The sequence below is a fragment of the Platichthys flesus genome, chromosome 16 (genome assembly GCF_949316205.1).
Source record: "Platichthys flesus chromosome 16, fPlaFle2.1, whole genome shotgun sequence".
In the NCBI taxonomy this organism is placed as follows: Eukaryota; Metazoa; Chordata; class Actinopteri; order Pleuronectiformes; family Pleuronectidae; genus Platichthys; species Platichthys flesus.
The window spans coordinates 19,394,415-19,419,280 of NC_084960.1; the positions used below are offsets into that span (position 1 = coordinate 19,394,415).

The window sequence follows — 24,866 nt, forward strand, 5'->3', positions numbered from 1 at the left end:
TCTAATGTAGCATGTGTGTGTGGGTGTACTTTAGACCGGAGTGTGTGTGTAACTGCAGCCCAGCACTGAGGGAAGGAGAAGTGTGTTTTATTTTGAAAGTTTAGACCGGAGTGTGTTACTTCAGCCTTGGAATGAGAGAAGGGGGGGGGGGGGGGGGGGGTTCATTTTGAAAGTTTAGACTGGAGCGTGTGTCTTACTGAAGCCAAGGACTGAGTGAGGGATGAGTGTGTGTTTTATTTTGAAGGTTCAGACTGGGGTGTGTGTGTTACTGCAGCCAGGGACTGAGGGAAGGATGCGTGCAGCTGACGGCTGGATCACTCTCCCTGCTCTCCTGGCTCAGTCATGTCAAACAACAGCGCCCCTAACAGCAGTTTGGTCCTGGCCCAGAAGGCAGTTAAGCAGCTTCGTCTGGAGGCCAGTGTCAACAGGATAAAGGTTTGTCAGAACAACTATACACTTCACAAACTTTACATTCCACTCAACCCATGACTGTCTCTCACTGTCAAGTACCTTCTCTTTAAATGTCTCTCAGAAACTAAACTCACGGGTCATCAGAGTGTTACTGAAAGAATCAGTGCAACAGACAATATTTCAATTATATTGTGGCTTCTTTTTTTTGTTACTTCTTACAAATAGTTTTCTCAAGTTACAGGAGATGTTGATATAATGTCAGCGTGCCTGAATATGTATTTCCCACTGTACAGTGCCCCTGTGGTTTAATAAAATGAATGTAAAGGACAGAAAAACTTCCCCCCATGAAGAAAAGCAGTCGTTATTTCAACACAAGAAAACCTTACCCATTTCCTGGTGTGCAGTGAAATGGTGGCAAACAGACTTTTCCCCTCTGAGTGCAGCACAGTGATGGCTTTGTTGATTGTGCTGCTGCTGTGTGACTGCTGGGATTGTTGGGCGGCTGGCTTATATTTAGGACAAAAGTCCGACAAGTTTCCAGAGTGTTTGTGTGTGTTTGCATATTTCTATCTATAGTTATGAGAGCAAATGGTTCAATTCCATCATTTTGAGAACTTTTTAAAGGGTTGTTTGATTGTTTCGTTAGGGTTAGAATTAGCTTTAAGATAGGGTTGGGCATTTAGTCGTGATGGTTAAAGGGATCATAAATGCAAAGAGGAAAATTCATTCAAAACTCATCTAGGTGGGTGAAGTGTTTGCGACCACAACAATTTTTGGAGCTTCAGGGCTTAACTGCCTTGCAGCCAAATCTAATACAATTCACGTAACTGTTGACTCCTTCTTCAAACATAAAAAAAAAAGTGTCCAATAGCCCAGACATTCAAATTTGACTAAAAACAAGGTCATTTACACCATGTCTTTGGCCGAAATGTCCAATGTTATCGTCCTCCGGATAACACCGCACAGCTCTCACCTCTATGTTCCTGACCAAGGGGCACTTGATGACATCAGCAAGAACTTGGATAGCTGCCTGCAAATTTAATGTTTTTGTGAACTATCCCTTTAAGGTTAGGTTAAGAGGCAGGGGAATGCATTATGCCAAAGAGTGTCTTCAAAACTACATAGAGACAAGTGTGTGTGTGTGCGTGTGTGTGTGTGTGTGTGTGTGTGTGTGTGTGTGTGTGTGTGTGTGTGTGTGTGTGTGTGTGTGTGTGTGTGTGTGTGTGTGTGTGTGTGTGTGTGTGTGTGTGTGTGTGTGTGTGTGTGTGTGTGTGTGTGTGTGTGTGTGTACGTGCAGGGAGAGAGGAGCCCCCTAAAACAAATAAATCACAGATGAATTTCACTCAGTCTACAGGTGATTGTGTTTAGTTACAGTGCACACAATGTTGTTGTGAGCAGCCACTTCTCACTTAAGTATGTGCCACTGACATTGGAGCTTCAGTTCATTACTAATGTAATGCAAGTGGAAGTTTAAACCACTAACCTATAGGTTCAATATTGTTGTGATTTCACTTTGTGTAACTGTATCTCAATCCATAAATGTGTAATCAGATTTGAAAATGTGTAAAGGAGTCTGCAACTGCTGTTTTTCTGAATATCAAAATTATTATGGCTGAACTCTAAGAAAAGGTTTCATAATTTCATGATTCAAAATCTTGTTTTTCTGAATGAATAGCTTAGACCATTTAGCTTACTTTGTCCGGCCTGTTCAGTTTGTTTATTTGGTTTTAGGTTGCAGACATTGGGCAATATTTCTGTTTAATGTTATATTAATGGCATTGTTAAAATTTAGAGGGCACATCAGGAACATTTATTTATTTTTCTACTGACAACATCTGAATCGAAATAGAAATAGCAAACGGCAAGGCCTGTCTGAGTTGTAACTCATGACGTGTTTGTGTTTCACACTCTTGGAGCAAAACACTTTTCAGCCACTAATATCTATGTATGCTTTTACAGATTTGTCAGATTTTGTGTACAAATCCTAAAACAACGTTTACAAATCTGATTATGCAGACATATATTCTAAATACATGTTTGCTTTAGATTACTATATGCATTCACAAATATCAGCACAGATTTGTGTAATGTTTTACACATTTACAAACTGATTTCACACAAGAGTAAGAGATATAGTTACACAACTCTCCACTACTGCACACAAATAATTTAAAAACCATATCAGCCCGACAACACTTTTTCCCATTTTCAAATAACGTCTGTCATACATTACAGCTGTGGCATGACCTCCGAGTAACACTATGTAACTTATGAAAGAGAAGATAACGCAAGCCTCCTCTTACTCAATATAACCCACACTTTGCTCTAGTCAGTCCACTCAGAGGTTTTACTGCTACAGCTTTACTTTGCCTCCTGTGACCAATAGCTTATGATGGCTAATGCTAGCAAGTGTTAGCAAACATTATTTCTTGGAAATTGTCGTTAATAATAACAGACCTTAAGATTAGGAGTCCTTTATTCGTCTCGCAATGGGGAAATTTGCAATGTTACAGCAGCAGAATGCATCACATAAGTAGCAGGCAGTACTTGGGTGAAGGAATATAAAGAAATAGAAATATACAACAATATATATCAAAATATCAACGTTATTAAACCAGTATCAGTGTAAAGAAATATATTATGTGTCAAAATATGTAAGGTGAATGAATTGCACATAACGGTTTATATTGCACAAAATGTCTTTATAAATGATTATATTACAGGGAATATTGCACAGTTGAGAATATTAAAGTGACAGTCCATAGTGGTGGTGCATGTAGATTTACTTGGAGCAGAACTTGTGGTAAAGTCTTACTGCTGCAGGAAGGACCTGCGATAGTTCTCCTTCAGACACTTAGGGTGGAGCAGTCTGTTGCTGAAGGAGCTTCAAGTATCTTCTCTACTTGTGATATAGTAACACTACATTTGAGCTTTCACCATCATCCCATAACTGTCACACGAGGTCGAAAGTGAGATCATCATCCCAGTTATTTTATATCTTGGTTACACATGTTGTCATAGGGTGACAATTTATTGATTCCAAGCAGTCGAGAACACTTATACAAGATCCAGTTAAAGTCAGGTCCCGAACACTAAAAGAAAGGGACTAGTACAAGCTCAGCTCAATTGTGTTAGTTTTTTAGTTAAAGTAAGAACCAGATTTCTCGAGTCATTCAGAATGAGTGTGACAGGAGAACAGAGCAGTGTGAATTCAACTTGAAGACGATAGAGCCAATGGTCCTCCAGAATTCAGACACTCCCAGAACACATGAAAATGAATACCAATTGCTTTCAAATACAGGTATTATTAGTGCAAATTTTTGCTGATGTTATTGCTCTGAAGTATAAGTAAATGTTCAAACAAAGAACCAAGCATTATCAGTGTCCTAATGTCTTTATATATAAACAATATTTGTTTGTAAACAATTATATTGTTGGTGTTCATATGGTGGGATGCTACAAACTGTATCTGTTATGATTCACATAATAATACTTAGTAATTATTTTTGTATAACTGCTGTTGTACTGCATTATCATATATTATTATTATAATTATTATTATTAATATCCTGATATATTGTATATTATGCAGGTTTCTCAGGCCGCTGCAGAACTGAAGACCTTCTGTTTGCAAAATGCCCACAAAGACCCTCTCCTGACCGGGGTGCCCTCCAGTGATAACCCCTTCAGGCCTCCCAAGTCATGTGTCCTCCTCTGAGGTGTGAGTTCCTCTGCTCCCTTTGCCTGAAGTGACCAGTTTTTTTATATCATAAAATGATTTTTTCCCCCTGCTGCTGTGATACTTTTTCTACTGAGCTTCTTGCAGCTGCTAAACAATGAACTTGTTGTGCTATTGGAGCACAAGACACAGCCCTTAAAGCCAAAATCTATTTCTTATCTTTTTAGGACTGTGAAGAAGTGAAAAAACAAATGCCTGATCATTCTGATGTGGATTTCTGTCATGTGCCCCACTGCCTCTGAAGATAAAGAAGTCAAGACTCTACACACACTCATTCGCACAAACACAAAAACACACACAAGTTTTCACTGGGGCAACTACGGAATGATGCTGAAAGCTTCGGTTGAAACATTTTGTAATGCTGTATACCAAATCTATTAGGATTTATGTGTCTGTACATTTATAAAGCAAGCTACTTTTCATGGTTCAAGGCTCTACACTATGATAAACAGGCCTTAATGCCAGTATGGTAACCTGATATACTGTTATAGGTTGATGGGTATCTGCTGATCTTGTGGCTGGCAGTGTGAACATGTGGTCCAGTTCATACAGGTCAAACATGCTCTCTCAACAAATGAGCAATTTTATGATTCACCATTAAAAGTTACCATGTTTGCCATCTGTGACTTGAGGGTGTGTTCAGCATGAATGTTTATCTTAGTTTTGAACAAATACGAACTGTATTAACTAAACCAAACTTCACTGAGGTAGACTACAAAGAAACCCGGTTAAATGACACTTATCTCTCTGACTTTGTGATATAAGTACATAAATACTCTTTTAAGTTGTAGTTCAAAGAGCTCTACCAATCAAACGCTGTGAGCAGGACACTGGGAAGTAGAATAAACTGAAACAGACTAAGAGTATAAGTTACTTTCTCTTGATAGAAAACCTAGATTCCTGTTATATAACTGTGATGCTATTAAACTTTTCAACTGTTGACCCTTCGGTCATGATCAGGCACACCCACACAGTCTCTCTATGGTTGTCAGGATCCTCATTGACATAAGGCATTCCCCAGCCCCAACTAAATATCTAACCACAACCTAGATCTAACCCTAAAACCAAGTCTTAACCCCTTAAAACAACCCTTTGAATTTGTGAGGACCAGTCAAAACATCCTCACCAAGTCAAAATGACCTCACAATGATGGTGTTTAACCATAATTGGCTCTTATAACTATAGCTAGACACACACACAACAACAACAACACACACACACACACACACATTCTGTAAAAATGGTGTCCATTAAATTATTACCACAATAAATGTATTCTGTGTTGGTGTTTCCCTCTCTCAGTGTTTGTCATATGGTGGGATGTTACACACTGATAGGATTTAGGATTCACACTTCCCACACCTAGTAATTTTGTATTACTGCTGCTGTAGTGTTAATACTAACAAGTGTTGCTTTATCATATATCATGGATACAATGAATTATCATTGTTATTGTATACACACGTTTTGGGGTTCTGTTTGATTACTATATGCAACCATAATGGAGGTAATAACCTTAATTTGTGGTTCTCACAAATGGTGAAAAAAACGGATGAGTCAATAATTTAAATTGGGGGGAAATGAGAGCCTCTATGAGGTGTGCCACCCGAGTTCAGGCAGTACCCCCTCTCCCCCTGTGGGCGGCGCTGCTGGGCGGCTGCAGCCTGGATGCTCGCTCTGCCTCCAGCAGAGAGCAGTGCGCGGTGGTTGGATGTGAACGCAGCCGACCTGTCTCGACTTCCAGATCGAAGATGGCGGTCTCGGTGTTTCCCGGCGTGCGGCTCCTCTCTATCGGAGACGCGAATGGAGACATACAGCGACACTCAGAGCAGCAGCCGCTGCGGTTAGAAGTGAAAACCACACAAGACGCTGCCCTCATCAATCTCTCCAATGGTGAGTTGACCTTTTCCTGCCGCTGCTCCTCGGTGGGTCGGCCTCTCTTCTCCGGTGCTAATGCTATGCAGTGCTAACGCGTACACAGCTAATTTGGCCATACGTAGCGCTAGCCACCAAGAAGCTAATCCATCTTGAGACCACGTCGCCTCCCCCTGCTCGTCACGAGGGAGCCCGTAAAACTCCTCGTTTTCTCCGAGTCGGTTGGGAATCTTCTCGGGGCTTTGTTAACTTTAGGTCTCGGTTCCCACACAAGTTCACCTCTGTGGGAAACCTCGAGTGAAATATTGCGCCACACACATGTATTACCTAGCTCAGTCCGTGGTGAGGGTGCGCGGGGCAGTGCTGTGTAGTTTAATGCTAGTTAAACAATGCCACGAGCCTGGCTCCAGAAATGATGCGCAGCAGACTCGCTCGCATCTAACGTCTTTTGCCCTTGAGGCTTTAATAGCGTGTTCAGCCATGTATATATACGCGGGGGATGTTTTAAGCTAATGCGAGCATACTCCGTTCTGCCCATCGGGAACCCGAATATCGGTACATCGCTGTTTGGCTCGTGAATTAGCCTGTTTGGGGTGGTTTGGAGCCGGGTGCAGTGGGCATCACTCCCGGGTCGCCACCGAGCTCCGGGCGGCCACGGGGCTGTGTTTACCCGGTAGTCCGCGGTCTCTTTACAGCGGCGAACGCTTCAACTTTTCTAAAGCTTTTGCGTTCCATTTGGCCTGGTCAGAACATGAGGGACGTTCTAGGTGGAGGAGCAAGATTTGGGCCCTCATTACTTATGCATTCATCTTTGTTCTCATCGGAACAATAGATGCTTCCCCGCCGCCTGCTTCCCTCCCATTGCGGACGCAGGATCGGAGCCGCTCCGCTCCCCCGCAGCTTTTGTTAGTCGGTGGGATGTCCTGCTGAAAAGAAGCGGCCGCGCCGCTGGCCTCCTCTGCTGTGATGCCCCACTGAAAGAAACCCACTCACGTAGATTTAAGTGAATTCACAGCAAGTTTGAGTTTAAGATGCTTAGCCCCCCCCCCCCCCCCCCCCTACATCAACACCATAAAAAGATGAGGTGTGAATCCAGAACTGGACATTTTAATTAACACGGTTCTAACTTGAGTCGAGAATAGGAAATATAAAATGGTAACACAGAATTACAAACAGATGTGTGACCAATTAAAGGGGGGGGAGGGGCATCTTGAAGTGTAGTAAATTGCTTTCGGTTACTCAGAATAATCTACGAAAATTATCCGGCAGGGCTTTCTCTGGAGTGTCACCCCAGTAAAAGTGAGGCCATGACAGCAGGAGATTCTCTGAAGGTTTCACTTCAAGCAGATGGTTGTGTTGATGACGTGTTTAACATGAGACAGACGCCAAAGTGATTAATAAAAAAGCAAGAAATATTTAGAAAGAAATATTGGTGCTATACTAGTGGAAGACGCAGACCAATATACCCAGACAGTTTTTGGTGATACAACCTTACATAGTGTCAATGATTTGTAAACAATGACTCGTGATGTCGCAGCAGAATTAATTGCCTGCAGCGCCACCCCTCATCTGAATGGAGATTACTGTGTTTTTAAAACCTCCCGCTCCTGATTTGTGCTGATCAACCTTGAACAAACAGATCTCAATAAAAGCATCAGTTTTGGGTCACTGTTGCCTGCTGTCTGAAGGTCACTTTTGGGGAATGACATGTGAAAGTGTGCTAGGACTTTACTAAACCACAAGGAGGACTCTCACAGGTCAAAGACAACAGGATTCTCTGGTCCGATGAGACAAAACAGAATCATTGAACTTGTCGGTGTCTTTTACATATTTTACTTGTCATTAACACTTACTTGCTTGCAGTCAACCCCCTGGATAATCTGATGTTGTGTTCTCCCATGGGCTCACTGACACATTATCCAGAGTTTTTACTAGGCAGCTGACAGGAGGAACTCTTTAGTGAACACACATACAGCCCCTCATTGTCATTGTCTGGAGTTCAGTGCATGTCTGAAAATGGGTCAAGAGTGATATTGGTTAAATTAGGTCCAAGTGTAAATAAAAATAATCCATAAAATGATGGTAGCGCATTCTTGCAATAAAGTTCTTGTCTGGGAAAATCTAACAAAGGATAGATATGTAATATGCTTTATAAATGTGCCACTTATCAGACAGCATGAAATCTAGCCTTTTATAATTTATTGTCATCAGTTGTGTTAAATCTGAATCATTAGTTGAATTTGTTTATTTATTGTAAGTCAGTGCTTTCCACAGAATTGGAATCTGACAAAGAAAGCGGTAGTATGGTAACCCCAGGACTCCTGCCACAGAAACCCCCGCTTCTCACACTCACGCAGAACTCTGCAGCTGTTAGCTCTGACAGATGTTGCATTATCAGCAGCTGGCTAGTATGTAGTCAGTCTGTTTCCAGGTCCAAGCTAATACTCCATGATGGAGAGGAGCAGAATAAATCTACAGTACTGTTGAGTCAGCAGGAGCAAAATTGAAGAGGAAACGGCATAGTGAGAAATACGCCAAGTCGATCCTGGTCACAGACAACAGCTGCACTGACTCAAGGCTCATTTCTCTAACTCAATCGCAGAAATAAAAGGGGGGAATTAAAAGTTTTTCTGTCTTTCCTAGTAAATGGCTTTCACTAATTTCATTGAACGTAGGTTTGTTGATCAGAATACGATCTTCTTTAAGGGAAACACCCAACATCGTCATTAAAGGGGAAGTCCTCTGGTTTTTTCCCATACTATATGTCAGTTCTCAGCCTGTGAGAACTGCCTCCGGATGGCTCATCCATAGTTATGTCAACTGACTTGCCTCAACATGGGATGAGACTAAAAACCTAATGCCAACAGTAAGGCTCCATTGTGATCTGGATTTTGAAAGATTGGGGCATTTACTAGGTAGGAAGGCTGAAATGAAATATAGAATCCAGCTCTTTTGCAGTTTGATGCACACGTAAACTGTCAGGGAGAAAGTCATGAAATATCTTTTGCTGCTTTGAAACAACAAACTATCTCAAATATATACTTCAAATTTAAATCTTGTAATGTCTTAAACTTCATTCCTATAATTATTTTTACATCTGAATTGATATGATTATGCAGTTAACGATGACACAAAAACACATCTTGAGTTGTTTCTTTTCCATCTCGTTTCTGGCTCAGATTTGATGATCTTGTGTAAGTGATTGAGAGGAGAATTGAGGACTGATGTGTGTGGCTGGCTTCTTACCAGTAGACGCATGCCTTTAAATGTTGCTGCTGTTAATCTGTTTGTGTGCTACATTTTTTGTAGCCTGCTTTATGACTGAACTGGTTTTTCCAGACTGTGGATGTGTTTGCATAGAACAGTATTATACATGCTGCTCTTTTAGACTGGCTCATATGTCTCGAAGTATTACTTCTATGTGTTTTGTTGACAAAATTGCATTTTTTTCTCTTCAGAAACTCCTAATTATGTATTTTCAAGAGAGGATGATTTCACTAAAACATTTATGAGTCCGTACTAGCTGTACTGCTGCTACTTCCCAAAGCTGAATGAATTTATCAGTGTATGACAATATGATGAGCAAGTCAACAAGAAGAGCACAATTAAGTTTACACATCCTCTTTAATGGGTGATGGCGGCCTTTCTCTAACTGTCATTTAAACAAAACACCTGGTGTCTCTATTCAAGAGTCTAGAGACAGTACAATATAGAAATTGAAATAAAACTTTACTAACAAGTTAAATTTAAAAGATAAAGTTGCACTTATTTAGTCTTCGCTCCCCACTTCTCTCATAGCCAGACTTAGACCTGAGAAGCGATGGTTCTCCTGCAAATTAGTGTCAGAGGGGAGCTTGTTTCGTTGTTTTTGTTTCATTTTTGAATGGATCTGTAAAGACAGATTAAAATACTGAATCCTCATATGGGTCATTGACCTCACAGAGGTGCAATGTTAGTTGTTAAGTAGTATTCCCATCATCTCTCAGTGAAATGAAATTTGGCAAATTTCGCAGTTGTTAAAGCTCGTCTACAGCAGATAAACACAAACAAGTCAGGCAGGGATCATATAATAAGTATTCTTGTTCCTATTAAATAGTGGCCCATCCAAAATTGAAATCCTGGCGTTACCCATGCCAGTTACTGGCCCCGGTTCGGAAAAAAAAATCCGAACGTCATCTCGTTTAAGTTCCACTTAGTTTATGTCAAATAAGGTCCGTGAATGTCTATTACTACATCTTACAGAAACAAACTACACCGATGGCATATAGAAGAGTTTAAACACTCACCGAAGCACCTCGTTGCTTGACGCACGCTCCCGATCTTGAATCTGGAATCGATTGCTCCTCCTTGGATCCCCGGACGTTGCAGTTGAATTTTGAGGTTGAATTTTTTGCGGTTGAATTTTTTGCAGTTTAATTTTTTGAGCTTGAATTTTTTTAGCTTGAATTTTTTGCCGTTGAATTTTAAACGTTGAAAAACATTCAAATACATAATTTCCATGCATAAATATTCAGTGCTAGAAATTCAATGTCTTTTTTGTTTCAAATCCCGATGACACAGATTTACTTCCATACACATGCATGTAAAGAAAACTCCTTCCTTTTATTCCTCTTTGAGAAACATTTGCTAAAATCTACAGGGCCCATCTGGAAATCCCTGAACTTGATTAACATAGCTGGTTTTGCTCATTTTAATGGGGTTTGTCAATGGTTATCAAAATATAGAAGAACTATGCCAGGTATCCCTGTTGCTTTGTGAAGACATAGACGTCAATGCAAATATAAATGTAAATCCAGGAACAGGGACAAGACAGATATCATCATCGGTGGGGGTGGAAAAGTCTCACCTGATTTGGCAGTTCATTTAAAAATGAAAATTGTAATAGATTTATATGGAATGGATCCTTATTTCTTTCAATTTTTAAACATCAAATGAAAGCAAAATCCTGCAGTATGTGTGAACAAGGGGACGGAAATAAAGAGGCTGATGCTGCTTTGTGTTAGGCTCTCCCACACAGAGAGGGTTGGAATAAATATTAAATGTGTGACTAGCAGCAAGCAAACAGTCTCTTTGCCCGTCATGCAAAACGAAATGCAGAAGCCCAAACTGTGTGAAATGAATACATCAAAAAGAGTCAAGTTTTAGCTACATACTGAGCATCACACAGTTGTGAATTTCAGTGGCTGTATGCAAGTATGTCTCCCGCTGTCCTAACTCTTTCTATCCTCTCCATTTCATTCCAGGAGAGGAGGCGAGTGTGTTCAAGTGTTCCGTTTCCAGGGAGACAGAGTGCAGCCGCGTGGGGAAGCAGTCGTTCATCATCACGCTGGGCTGCAACAGCGTCCTGCTGCAGTTCTCCTCACCGGCAGGTAAGCAGAAAATGTCCCAGCACATTAAGACTGTCACACCAAGTGACAACAATAAGTTAAATTTGCAATTACCAGCTAAGGAAGACTTAACTGTGTAACCTACCATGCACTGGAAAAATAAGAGGGTAATAACACGTCTTCAGTTAAGAATTCAAGTAAGTAAATACATGTGTTCCTCCTCAGTGCTCGCTCCAGCAGCATCTTGGCTTTGCTTACTGTCTTTTAATAACCTCAGTGAGCCGGTGTGCCAATGTTTGTTATGAAAGCATTGAGATTGTGTTTCCCCACACACTTAGTACACTCCGCATGGACTGTGGAGCAGGTGTAATGTTAAAGTCCATCTCACCCTGACACACGCACGCACACCTTTTTCTCAATGAATAGCAAATGTCCAGTTAAAGGAACATGGGTGTGCCTATCAAGCTTGGGGTATGTCAAGATGTTGAAGTGGTGGGCATGGGGCTTAATAGTAAACAAAAATGTGTAATGTTCCTACAACAAGACCTGTAATTCTTCATGTTTTTTGTTCTTCAGAATTTCAGTCTTTTTATAATCTCATGAAGAACTGTCGCGGGCATCTTAGTGAGCAGTCAGTCTTCAGCGACAGAACAGAGGAGTCCTCTGCTGTACAGTACTTCCAGGTGAGAGGAAAGCGTGCATGCACACACATAGACACACAGAAGAGACACAAATTGTGGAAGTATAGACAGTTCAGAATGTCTTAACGATGCCAATGCTTTAAATAAAAAATTAAATAGTTTGTTTCATAACAACAACCTTGCTGATGCTGTCTTTCACTACTTATAGTTTACTTTCATAAGGAACATCCCTTTTAAAATTGCATTTGTGGAATTTGATTAATTAATTTATCTTTTAAAAGTCAAATAAATTCCACAAGCAAATCTTTTTTTGCCACATGAAATGCTCTGTAAATACTGTGTTTGGAGTCCTCTGCTGAGAAAAAAACGCTGAGCACCCTGAAGGGTTTTGGTCTGAGAAAACATCACCTGCCTGTGTGTACCAAAAGGCATGTGGTGCTCCTCTGACTGAAGAGACAGAACATCATTATTCTGTCATTGGCTTACTGTAATGGTGTCAGACAGCAGCTTGCCAGACAGCACAGAACGAGCCTCAGACTTTAAGAACAAACACATATTGGTGTTCTTACTAACTTGTCCTGAATAAGCTACCAAACTAACAGAAAAAGAGCCCTCACTAGCACCATTTTCCAGAACGCAGCTAATGAGCATGTCAGCTGCAGAATATTAGAAAGTTGAAAGGTTCAGTAGAATTTAGTGACATGTAGTGGGTAGGTTTTGCATTGCAGCTGAATACTCATTACCTCACCCTTTCCCTTCCAAACATGAAATAGAACCTGTGGTAGCCTCAGTTGTTATGAAGAACACCAAAGGTGTTTAGATTGTTTAGTTTAGGCAACTGTAAAAACATGGCTGCGTCTGCAAAGAGGACCTGCACCTGATGTAAATATAAAGTATTTAAATATAAAGGGCCCATTCAATGGTACAGCAGACAACAATTCACAACATTTTTAGACGATTAAACACTAGTGAAAACATCACTAGGATAACTTAATATTCACTTTATGGCAATAGAACACTTTCACCTGAACCCTTAAACGCTTACCTGTTATTTGGTTCATATGCTAACTGGGTTGTTCCACTTGTTTCAACACCAGTGCTTAAAAAAGTACCACCTGTTTGGTTTAAGTTGCAGCTCCCAGTGTTTTATTTGTGATGTAATGAGCATCATTAACAGAAAACTAAAAGAAACTTTATCTCATTTGACTGATAAACAGGATGACTTGTGCAAAACACAAGCAAGTTTGTGAAAAGCTAGCCACAACTTTGACTGGTATATTAATGTGTTTTATTGTCTTTCTGCAGTTTTATGGCTACCTCTCCCAGCAACAGAACATGATGCAGGACTACGTTCGGACAGGGACTTATCAACGGGCTATTCTCCAAAACCACAATGACTTCAAAGACAAAGTACTACCTCTACACACATCTTACACATTTTTGTTGCTCAGGCTCAATATAGAAGTCAGTCAAATTATTTCCAACAAAATATTATCAATTATGATTGAATTGACTTCATGTGTATCTGGCCAGTTTCTTTCAAACCCTGAAACTTTAGGCAGTAATGTGTTCAAAGGGTTTTATCCCCCACACATATCTCTCGGTATTGATTCAAACCTATAAAGCGGAGACTATCACATTGAGTATTGAAGCAAACAAAGTGTGTTTAAAATTATTATTTGTTTTGTTCACATTTTTAACTTACCACTGTATACTGTGAAACCGAAAACCTTGCAGACAGGGACTTCACATTTCCTGTTCTATATTTTCAAGGTGGTGCTGGATGTTGGGTGTGGCTCGGGGATCCTCTCTTTCTTTGCAGCTCAAGCCGGAGCCAGGAAGGTCTATGCTGTGGAGGCCAGCACCATGGCACAGCATGCAGAGGTACATACGCAGGAACACACAGATGGATATTATTATCAGTGACCCAACTCTGATGTGATTTGAGCCACTTTATTATTACTACGGTTATTCAAAAAGAAAATCGCCATCAAAAGAGTGATATTCTGCCGTTGTAAAGAATTTCTGTGCCTTACAGGTGCTGGTGAACAGTAACCGTCTAGGCGATCGTGTGGTCGTCATTCCGGGGAAGGTGGAGGAGGTGACACTGCCAGAGCAGGTTGACATCATCATCTCAGAGCCAATGGGCTACATGTTGTTCAATGAGCGAATGCTGGAGAGCTACCTGCATGCCAAGAAGTTCCTCAAACCGAACGGTGAGAAGATTTGCAGCACAGCAGAATGGTCACGTCATTTTATTAGGAACTCCTAGCTCAAACTAATGCAGTCTAATGCAACAGTCAAAATATGTTAATGTGTTGATAATCATAATTGCAATGTAGTACAACATTGTTCCTCAAACATAACCTTCATGAAGTTTGTTGCTTTAGACATTTTCTCATTGTGTCCCTTATAAACTGGCAATGGAGTGTATGTTAATCAGCTAACTTAAATGTGCTGAAGACCATGGGTACAGCTAATGTCATCTGATAGATTAAGACATTGATGTTAATGTTTCAAAATGATTTGGTTATTTTAGAAAATGCTGACCTTGTTCATTGTTTTAGGTTGTTGGCAGTACATTACGTTTCTTGATTCATTTCTGTTTATGTGTGTATCTCAGGTAAAATGTTCCCCACCCTCGGTGATGTCCACCTGGCTCCCTTCACAGATGAGCAGCTCTACATGGAGCAATTCACCAAGGCCAACTTCTGGTGAGGAGGGGCAGAGTCTGGCTAAACTGGGGCTTCCCCCAACCTGACTTCTGAAAACCTTTTTTGCCTAATCCTTCATTTTTATTGCACAGTTTAAATCCCAGAAAATGTAGGGTGCACAAGGCACCCATGGCTCAACTACCCTGATGTCTTAACTCGCCTGTTTTGTTGTTTTTGTCTGGAAACTTTGCAGTCCGCAAAAAGGGTATTAATGCAGATAGCCAACGGTGCCCTTTAGAAGATGGTGGAGAGAATTGCCGCTTTCCAGTGAAGTTTATGCTGGCCGATTCCGTTCCTTATGCTCAACATCTTATCCGCTGTATTTTTTTAACTTGTCGAACACCGTGGGACTAGCCCATACACAAACACAGATCAGCTTGAGGCAAGAAATAACAGGTTTGTCTGGACAGACTTCTCTATGCTGCCACATGGAGCATAGCAATTGAGAGGAGCTTAAAGAGACACTTGGTAAATATGAGACAATCTAGAGCAACTTAAAGAAAATAAAAAAATAAGTGGCAACTGTTTTTTCAGGGCAAGGAAACACACGAGCCTCAAGCGTTGCTATATGAGGAAACAAACCAGTGACAATACTGTTCAGTTTGTGTTTCTTCTTTGCCTTTTTCTGGGAGTGGTTCTGTTTAAGTCTTGCGATGAAACTGGGGAGGACTTCACTGAGTACTAGTGGCTCATATATGAGTATAAAAGGGAAACTGTCATGTTGACGTCATAGACTGTGTGCACAAAGACCAGTCTGTCAAGCATTAGCGTAGTTTAAGAGCCCAGTCACCGATGCGTGAATGTATCAAGGGAGAATCTTCCCCTCCTGTTCACTTCCAATCTGTGCAAGCGAGGAGTCAAATATAACATTTGCTTCTTTTGGTAAAGCTAATTGCAGCAGGGGTTTAAATAGTGTTGAACTTTTGTAAACCCACAATATTTGCTTCACATTAACTTATGTTTGTCCTATAGCTTCATAACTCTGATAATGAACTTGATTGGTTCAAAGTGTTCAGTTTACTGCAACCGAAAACTTCTTTCTGAGATTGTGCCAAAAAAATATGGTTTTAGCCATAATTCTCTTAATTTTTATAGATATTGACTGAAGAAAACCTAAATATGATACTTTGGTCCTCAGGTACCAGCCCTCGTTTCATGGTGTAGACCTCTCTGCCCTTCGGGGGGCAGCTGTGGATGAGTACTTCCGCCAGCCAATAGTGGTAAGTCATCCATCACACATACACACAGAGGTTTACATTGGATGCTTAATTAAATGACTGGGCATGGTAAAGAGGCGTGGGGTTCTAACTTGAGGACTTTATCATTTGCCTTATGATGCTTTTGCAAATGAGGTAAACAGGTGTTATTTTGGTTGAGATACAATCTAGCATGTGAGGTGAATTAGCCTTGATGTTTTGCTGTAGTCTTGTAGGATGAGCTGAGATTTCCCTCCTCAGGACACATTCGATATCCGTATTCTGATGGCCAAATCGGTCAAATACACAGTGAACTTCCTGGAGGCCAAAGAAGATGATCTTTACAGGTGTGTGTCTGTCGTTGCTTGTTTTTCTATATAATTATATTAAATGTATATAAATTGAATTAACAAGTCTCCTTCCAAACCTTTTTTCCTTTGTATCACAGGATAGAAATTCCCTTTAAGTTCCACATGATGCACTCTGGCCTGGTACACGGCTTAGCTTTCTGGTTTGATGTGGCATTCGTGGGATCCATGTAAGTCACTCAGAGACATGTGGACAGTCGAATTGTGTTGAATCATAAGAAATACATTCTATTATTCCCACACAGTTGACTTACTCTCACAGCACAACCCCTCTTTACACCCCTCCTGCAGGGTGACAGTATGGCTGTCCACAGCACCCACAGAGCCTCTCACCCACTGGTACCAGGTGCGCTGTCTGCTGCAGTCTCCCCTCTTCACCAAGGCTGGGGATACACTATCTGGAACTGCAACGCTGATGGCCAACAAGAGGTATGATAGCCGTGTGTTCTAAAAAATAACTGAATTCTTTTGGTATTGTCGTCCACCGATCTCAATTTAGAAAATATTATTTAACAATAATTTCCTAAATAAACATAGGCCCTTGAAATCAAAGGCAAAGAATAGTGATTTTGTTTTTTAAATTAAATTGAGAAAAACTTAACTTAAAATTGAAAGGGACCAAAAAATGGGAAGTGCCTAACTATCCACATTAGAAAGAAAAGGAATAGAAAAGAGGAAATAGAAATGAAGGGTATAAAGGAAAATGAGAAACAAACTAAGCCTTTATTACTGTTAAGAGATGATGCATAAAACTATGTATGAAGAAACAATCCCTGTAGCTTTACTCTAAACCAACTTCTCTGGGTCTCTGTTGTTTGCCGGGCAACCTCTGTGACAACAAGTCTCATTGATGTTACTGTAGCTGGTCAAGAACAGTCAAGCTCCTATCCCTCTGTAAACCACTGTTATTTTTACATTTTGGTCATGTACGGATTAAAGGGAGATATGGCATGTTGATCAGTGAACTTAAGAGGCTTGCTTGTAGATGGATTTAGATACTGTTGGACAGAGCCAGACTAGTTGTAATCCTTTTTCCCAGTATTTGTGTACAGCTAAGCCAGCACGCTGCAGACTGTATCTTCATGTTTATGATACAGACACAAGTATACTTTACGTTGTCATGTAACTAAGCAAGAAAGCAAAAAAACACATTTCCCAAAATGTCAAAGTAGTCATTAAAGGCCCATTACTCCCCAGTAAATATCTTGAGCTCTCATGTGCATTTGTTGTAATTAATTAAATGATACATAGCTGGTCTCCTTCCCCACAGACAAAGCTACGACATCAGTATTGTTGCCCAGGTGGACCAGACAGGATCAAAGTCCAGCAACCTCCTGGACTTGAAGAACCCCTTTTTCAGGTGAGTTGCTCTCCTGACCCCAGTAAACACTCCTGTGTGTAGATGGCGCTATACAGCGGCTGAGATGGGGATCAGGGTATGCGTCTCTAATTTCCAACATGTGTGTGTATGTAAATGCAGGTACACAGGCACCACCCCCAACCCTCCTCCTGGCTCACACTACACTTCCCCATCTGAAAATATGTGGAACACAGGTGGAGCCTACAGCATGAATCAGGGGATGGCTGTATCAGGTGAACAGACACATGATCACTGGTAGATGAAACGTATCCTCCAGGTGTTACCAAATCTTCAGGTTTCCTGAATGTCACCTAAAATTTAAGAGACAGGAAGAGGCAGACAGTCTGGTTATGGGATAATGCTGAGTGTTGGTTAGTCATTTTCTATGTGAATGTAACGATGCTTTGATTCTTAACCATAAGCCGGTGTGTTCATAGCGCGTCATTTTTAGGCCTGTATTTCAATTATATCCTAAGGTGTCTGGAAGTGTTTATCACATGGCATCGAGGATACTGGTGTGACAGGGCTCCAGACTAACATTTTACATTGGTCCACATATACATTGGTAATTTCTGGACAGGGGCATGGTATCAGCAATAATTTCCCACATCAATTTGATTGACAAAGTCCCGATTCCATATTTCATGGGACTATATCAATTCTGCTGAATTACGATTGAAAATGTTACAATATCCTCAATGAATAAAACACATAACCAAAGAATAAATTAAATGGACTCTCTGGCTCTGTCAACAAAATTGATTTTTGGATAATTATTAAACACTTGGCTCAGTTAACAGGATGGGATAGTTATAAATTATCTGAGTGGTGAGTTATTGCATTAGGTTAGTAGTCCAGCATTTCATTTTCAATGTGTTTAAATAGGGGTCTCAGACTCGGATCCTACAAACACAAAGTACGGTACAGGTCATTATATCTTCTGTTTAGTGTTGGTGTTTATTGTTGAAGTGTAAAGTGAGCGCAGGTCAGCAGGAGTGTGGGGGTAGCACTACCAGAAAGGAGACTAACGCTTCGGCTCTGATCCTGAAACAGTGGCGGAAATCGTTTTGTGTCAGCACAGACATTGTGGAACTCCTGTATTAAGCAGTTTTTGTCGCCACTGTTAAACAATATCTAGCCTGATTCACTGCCTCTCCTCTCACATCTCTGATCCACTGTCTGTTTCCCCCTGCTTGAGGGAGTGTGGGCGGGGCCTGTGTGTGTGAGTGTAAACTCCGCAGAGGAGAGATGAGAGAGAACTTGCTAAAATGCACATAGACACACCAGCTAAATATTTGACGAACCAGTATGACCAAGTAATTTGTTGTTACACAGATTTTTGGTTCTCTGGAGCCTTATCATTATAAACAGTTGCTATGAGCAGTGGTGATCTGTGCCAGCAATGCATTCACTGTCTTCTTTGTGTCCACAAGGAGAGAGCTTCATTCAATGTAATTGTATTTTTATATGCAACTACTTCACTGTTTTTGTCCCCTTTCAAATCAAATATTCCCTGTTGTTCCACAACTACTTTCACATTTAAAAAGCACATGCAAGATGTTTCACAGTTCCATCTGTAGTTGCATGCTCCATTTGATGCATAAACACAACAAAGTGAAATCTGCTTACTGTGTGTTGTTTATCTGATTCCTGCCAGTTTTGTGTCGACAGTGAAGTGTCATCCAAAACTGATCTGAGAACATTATTTTCACTGTTTTCTTTTGTTTGTTTTATATGTAGCAAATGTGTGCCTCAGAAAGTAGAATCCAACATAACCCCTCTGAAAGAAAATACATTTGAATGAAAACTGACATGTTATCTGTAATTATGTCAATCACAAGCCACAAAGCCTAATGATAACTTTTGGAGTGAAATGAAACTGATTGTGTTCATAGTGTCTCTTTCTGTGGTCACATATGTTACAAGGAAACAAATGGCCTCATATTCTTTACGTCTGTGGGGTAAATGTTTATGGGTTTGTTTCTGTCTTGCTTCCTCAAGGGATGCCTGCAGCTTATGACCTCAGTACAGTCATTGGCGGCGGCCCGGCAGTGTCTCACAACAACCTCATCCCCTTAGGTATGAACTACACTGCGCCGGACTTCTACACACCTCATGAAATGTAATGTCAGGAATATCAATAGGGGAGCGACAGAACAAGTCTGCAGTGAGGCGGGAATTGCCAGATGCGCATAAAAATCAGTTCATGTTTAATTTAAGTGAGCAGCACGGAAAGACTTGAAGAAACTTGACAAGACTGATTGCTTTGCTGCTAAATCCCCTTCACAAAGCTGAAATAATGAAATGTGTACGTTTATTACTGAAAGACACAGCCGTCACATAACATGTGAACTCATGATCAGTAACAAGACGATTTTAGTTCAGCCTCAGTAGAGAGCCAGATATGTTTGAAATTTTAAAACCATTGAGATACAGTTGATCAGCCTAAACCTCATGTTTAAATGTAATGTTAATAATGACATTATTTGACATTTGTGTAACTGTTCAAAATTATAAAATAATATGGTACTGTATATTGTCAGTCAATTTTTTCTGCTTTATGTCTTTTTCTTTAACTGATAACTCTGTTCATAAGTGGAAATAGGTGTGCTTTGCCTGCACTGACACTCAGTGGAGTTGTCTGCCTCTCAGGTGACATCTGAGAACTTATGAAATTGAACACATGTTTAACATAACTTCTATGATTAACAAGGTGTATGATGTCAAATAGTTGTGGTGATGATCCCTATGAACTGTCCTACAGTGTTTTCAGTAATCCGTCCTGCCTCCCTTTTTAAAGACCTGTTAACACCTATAATGAGCGACCTGTTGGTCTTCTTCATCACTGCGAGTGCTTTCATGTAAACTAGGCACACTGGCTGGTGTGATTCACAACCTGTGCCCATGTGTTTGTACACCAAATCAAAATGTCTCCTTATCTCTACAAAGCCCTGACCTAAAATTAATTTATTTACATTGACTTGGCTAAAACACCTGTTGACATGTTTTGACATATAAAGCCGTTCTGAGTATTTGTAAAGACAGTCAGAAGATATTGTTTTAAAGTGTACACTTGGTAAGAGGTCTTCTACGTGACATGTATTTTTTCACTTTATACAGGCACTGCTGACACTGCATCGTACTTTTCATTTAGCTCTGTTATTTCAACACTTGATCTTCATTCAGTCCTTAACACTAAATCTTGACTTTTCAACTTTTAATTTCAGCTGAAAATTTCCAGCAGCTTTCACATGTACACTACCCAAAAATGTGACAGTCAGTAACTGGACTGCCACTGTGAGTAACTTGAGTTGATGTACCAGGTTTCATGGCATCTATGAAATATTTTGTAGTTGAGCAGGAAACGTGCTAAAATCTGTGTCATGTAACTGTGCTCTCTTCTCTGATTGGTCACAGTGAACACCGGGATTGTAAACCACACCCACTCCCGGATGGGCTCCATCATGAGCACAGGGATTGTGCAGGGTACGTCCAGCTTAACAGAAACGAACAATGAAATCAGTATGTGCATCTCTATAAACACACACTGTACAATACAGTTGTATTAACCATCCGTGTTGAATGCCGACCTGTTCTCTTCCGCCCAGGAGCCACAACAGGACAGTCGGGCCCAAGCAGCAGTGGTTCTTACTATCCCATCACCAACCAGTTCACAATTGGCGGCGCTGCCATCTCCATGGCCTCACCTATGGTCATCCCAAGCAACACCATGCATTACGGCAGTTAAGACAAGGACTCCACAAAGACCTCTTCAGCGTCCCCATCCCCCCCGCATGACAAGAGATCCCCAACCCCTCTCAGTGGAGCTCCTGTCTACCACCCCCTCATCCCTTCAACTCTGACTGATCATCCATCCGCAGCCTAAACCAATTTACCAAAACCAGTGCCGCTGGCACTCCCTCCCCTTGTTCGTCAACCTCATTCTACTCCGTTCAGTGCATCACGATATGAACTATATAAACGGTCAAACACTCGTATCCGTCCAGACTCTTGTCTTGCTAGCACCCGAAACCTCCTTTGACCTTTTCTCCTCCTGGGACTGCAACCCATGCACAGCTGAGATGCACAGCCGTTATCACGTATCCCCCTCCTGGGTTTTCACCCTCCTTACTGTCTCAATCCCTCCACCCCCCTTATCAAGATGATCCCAGAGTGTTTCCCCCAAATATACCTGTTGCCAGATACCAGCATCAGTCCTTTCCCAAAATTCTCCTCACCTCTGTACCACATCTTAGCTGAAGTGTTGCATTAGTGTAGTAGGACACTATCATAATCAACACTGCTCTGAGCAGCCATCTTGGCTTTTCATATTGGATACAAATACATGTCCTTAGCCTTTGTGCACAAGAGACTCATGCCAGACAAGTGGCAGTTCACACAAATCACGTTTCCCTTGTTTTCTCAGTGTTGATGATTAATTTTTTCGACAGAGGCTGATATATCAGAAAACTGCGGCTTATCTACATGAATTGGCCCCCTGAGGAGGATGCAGAACATGTGCTTTTTCCTGTTACTCAGACAAACTAACCATCCAAGTTCTTCTCATTATCCTATGTGTTTGTACTTGACAGTAATTATGTTGCTTTTCACTGAGGTTCACATATATATCATGTTTTGGGAGAACGCTGGTCACCTTCCATGCCTAGTGATGAGAGATAAGCATCACATTTATCTGTCTGAAATAGAAAGACGATGAGATGAAACCGGCTGTAAAAGTTCTCTTATTACTATGAATGACACCGGCTGACATTCTTGAAACACATTTAAAGATTAGTGCAACTTTACGTATACTGTAATGTGGTTACCCTTAAACCCGAAAGTTTTTAAGTCTATATCTTTAAAATGTGAACCTTTAAAAATGTAATAATGCAGCTGTTTTCAGGCCAGTTGTGTTGTTCTTAGCCAACAATCAGCTGGGTCCAGGGTCCGCAACATAAGAGTCCTGTCCTCATACATGCTGTGGGGTTGCCAGGTTTGAAAGTCATTTCAAAGTGAACAAAAAGCCAGGTGACACTTTCTATTCTTATAACTAATTAAAAAAGGGACTTTCTCGAAGCTGGAACTTGTCTGATCTGACAGAGCTAGGCTGTATTGGACACACTCAAATTATGAAAAATGTGGTTTTAAGCACCTTGATTTGTGTGACACAATGAACTGTACAACACTTTCAGTGTCTTCTTTAATCATCCTTGGTGTCGCCCTTAGTTTTACACAAAGCGACGGTAGTAGTTTGGTGTAGTGAAAATTAGACTGCGTGGAAGATGACCAATAGGAAAAAGTCTCCCAAAAACTTGCCTTTCCTTATGCTAGAACTCTGTAGTCCAGGAAACCTGAAACAAGCCTCCTGCCGCTCCCATCACCCAACTCCTAGCACATGATCTGTTTCCTTTGGCCAAGAGGACACTGCAGCAGCTCCTCCCAAGCTAGTTGTTTGTCGAACCAGGTTACTCCAGCAGTTCGACGTGGGAGATTTGGAGAACGAGCCTGTAAGGACCAATAACCCAGGAGACAGCCCACTGGCTGCTGGAGTGAGAGAAGCTGTGCTGGATTTGGCAGCGTCCTAGTTTACATCCTTGCTTCCCCTCTGTTTCCTCCTTTGAGACTGTGAGACTGTCAAAAAGAGACTTCATTGCTGAGGCATGGGACACAGGGCCTGTCCATCATCTCCCTCCTTCGGTTCACTATGTATGACCGCCAGCATATCATGACCCCAAGACACCCATGTCCCCCTTTATTAGTCAAGGAGAGAAAGACTGACACATGTATGCATTGCTACCAGTTTCTACTACTGGACTTTGTTCATTTGAAATTATGAGTTGGCAAGTTTTAAGAGCTGAAGAAAAAAAATGTCTCTTTGTAGAATTAATCTTTTTTGTTATCTCTATTTTGTTAATTTTTTCTGTCACAAAAACCAACAATTAAAAAAAAAGAGAGCAAATTAAATGTGGTGGAGATAATCCACTCCCCATTCTGGAATCAGGTGTACTACTTTTTTTTGTTTCCTCTAGTTTGTGAAAGTGTGCACACGCCGGATGTTTACCATGTGGTAGCCTGTAGCTATGTGTCCCTTGTGTCATTATTCTGTGTAGCCAATAGTGGCATCCACTTTTATCATGGAGAAGTGTTTTAGGACGACGTGTGCCATGTTCTGTTATTCTGTTGACGAAGCAGTAATAACACTTTTCTCACTGTCTGACAAACGACTCTTCTGCTCCACATACAGCCAGTGACGTCTGCAATGAACACTGGCCAGCAGGTTCTCTGCCTACAACACGAGTTTCTGTGTACACTGAGCCGCCACTACTAATATACAAGTCGAAATGTTGAGAGTAGTTTGACTGCGATCCGGACTAGTTATAGCTTTAGAACTACTGGCACCAACTGTATAGTACAAGTTTTCAAGCTAACTTTTCAGTCTCATGTGAGATTATATTTAGCTTGTGCCTCATACTATAATCCACTGTTGTGTTCAGCACCACAACAGCTGTGAATGTACCCAAACATTTCCTGAGATCCGATCCGATCCCATTGGAAGGTGTTCTGGGATACGTGGCCACATTCTTTTTGCTCCATCCTGGGTCACATAACACAAATGAATTATTTTTACAATTCTCAGTGACCATAAATGTATTAGTGAAAACTACCACATCATGATTAGGCAGATATCGTTTTTCTTAGCTGCACACATTGACTCCACCCTCTCTTGCTGCTTAGAGACAAGCACTGTTATACCCAATATTCAAAAATGATCTGTAAGTGCTTTATGACTATATGGTGCACAACTGTGGTCATGTCCCTAACATCCGCTGGTGGCTGTGTACACACTGGTGGCAGCGTACACACTTCATTGTGTTGTATAGTTACGTTTTAAAGTTATAGTTTAAAACGTAACTATACGTTAAAGTTATAAAAGTGACATTTTAGTTTTCTATTTGTTGCAAAGTAGAATCCATTACATTTTGATAGAGATCCATACAAAGGGCTAGATGCAGTCAGATTGGGTGTTTATTCAATTTGTTATATTTTCATGGATTTCCTTGTGAATAAGTCAATGGATCCATTTGAAACCAACCAGAGTGTGTGATGCAGCTTGATCACATTTTTTGTGCCTTTTTCACAGCAGCCATTTTTACATGAAATAGTAGTGGAACAATGGTCACATTGATTAAGGCTCTGTCTAAACAGTGCACAACCTTAACTAATGTAACACCTGT

At 40.9% G+C, this 24,866-nt stretch overlaps 2 protein-coding genes across 5 annotated transcripts; both read left to right on the plus strand.

Moving 5' to 3' along the window:
* The first annotated feature begins 245 nt into the window (after window positions 1-245).
* Window positions 246-4,769, plus strand: si:dkey-204f11.64 (uncharacterized protein LOC100537752 homolog). Its single transcript, XM_062409019.1, has 3 exons — window positions 246-435; window positions 4,004-4,130; window positions 4,318-4,769. The coding sequence occupies exons 1-2, from the start codon at window positions 343-345 to the stop codon at window positions 4,127-4,129; spliced, it is 219 nt and encodes a 72-aa protein (XP_062265003.1). The 5' UTR covers window positions 246-342; the 3' UTR covers window position 4,130; window positions 4,318-4,769.
* Window positions 4,770-5,863: 1,094 nt separating this feature from the next.
* Window positions 5,864-23,628, plus strand: carm1 (coactivator-associated arginine methyltransferase 1). 4 transcript variants are annotated; one of them, XR_009924338.1, is made up of 17 exons: window positions 5,864-6,043; window positions 11,269-11,394; window positions 11,929-12,035; window positions 13,299-13,403; window positions 13,767-13,877; window positions 14,032-14,209; window positions 14,617-14,707; window positions 15,846-15,927; window positions 16,165-16,250; window positions 16,352-16,441; window positions 16,563-16,700; window positions 17,542-17,631; window positions 17,752-17,864; window positions 19,633-19,710; window positions 20,859-20,928; window positions 21,049-21,117; window positions 21,240-21,310. XR_009924338.1 is itself a non-coding variant. In XM_062407905.1 (16 exons), the coding sequence occupies exons 1-16, from the start codon at window positions 5,902-5,904 to the stop codon at window positions 21,377-21,379; spliced, it is 1,782 nt and encodes a 593-aa protein (XP_062263889.1). In that variant the 5' UTR covers window positions 5,864-5,901; the 3' UTR covers window positions 21,380-23,628. The 4 variants fall into 4 exon arrangements, 2 of the variants coding, with proteins under 2 accessions (XP_062263889.1, XP_062263890.1); XR_009924337.1 differs by having other exon boundaries at window positions 21,049-21,153; window positions 21,240-21,255; XM_062407905.1 differs by lacking the exon at window positions 20,859-20,928 and having other exon boundaries at window positions 21,049-21,153; window positions 21,240-23,628.
* Window positions 23,629-24,866: the final 1,238 nt, after the last annotated feature.

Bases quoted from the DNA above. Each gene is read 5' to 3' on its own strand.
- carm1 (XM_062407905.1), top strand. From the start codon at position 5,902: ATGGCGGTCTCGGTGTTTCCCGGCGTGCGGCTCCTCTCTATCGGAGAC. The intron at 11,395-11,928 runs GTAAGCAGAAAA...TTTGTTCTTCAG, and splicing joins GCAGTTCTCCTCACCGGCAG to AATTTCAGTCTTTTTATAAT. The intron at 16,701-17,541 runs GTATGATAGCCG...CCTTCCCCACAG, and splicing joins ACGCTGATGGCCAACAAGAG to ACAAAGCTACGACATCAGTA.
- si:dkey-204f11.64 (XM_062409019.1), top strand. From the start codon at position 343: ATGTCAAACAACAGCGCCCCTAACAGCAGTTTGGTCCTGGCCCAGAAG. The intron at 436-4,003 runs GTTTGTCAGAAC...TATATTATGCAG, and splicing joins CCAGTGTCAACAGGATAAAG to GTTTCTCAGGCCGCTGCAGA.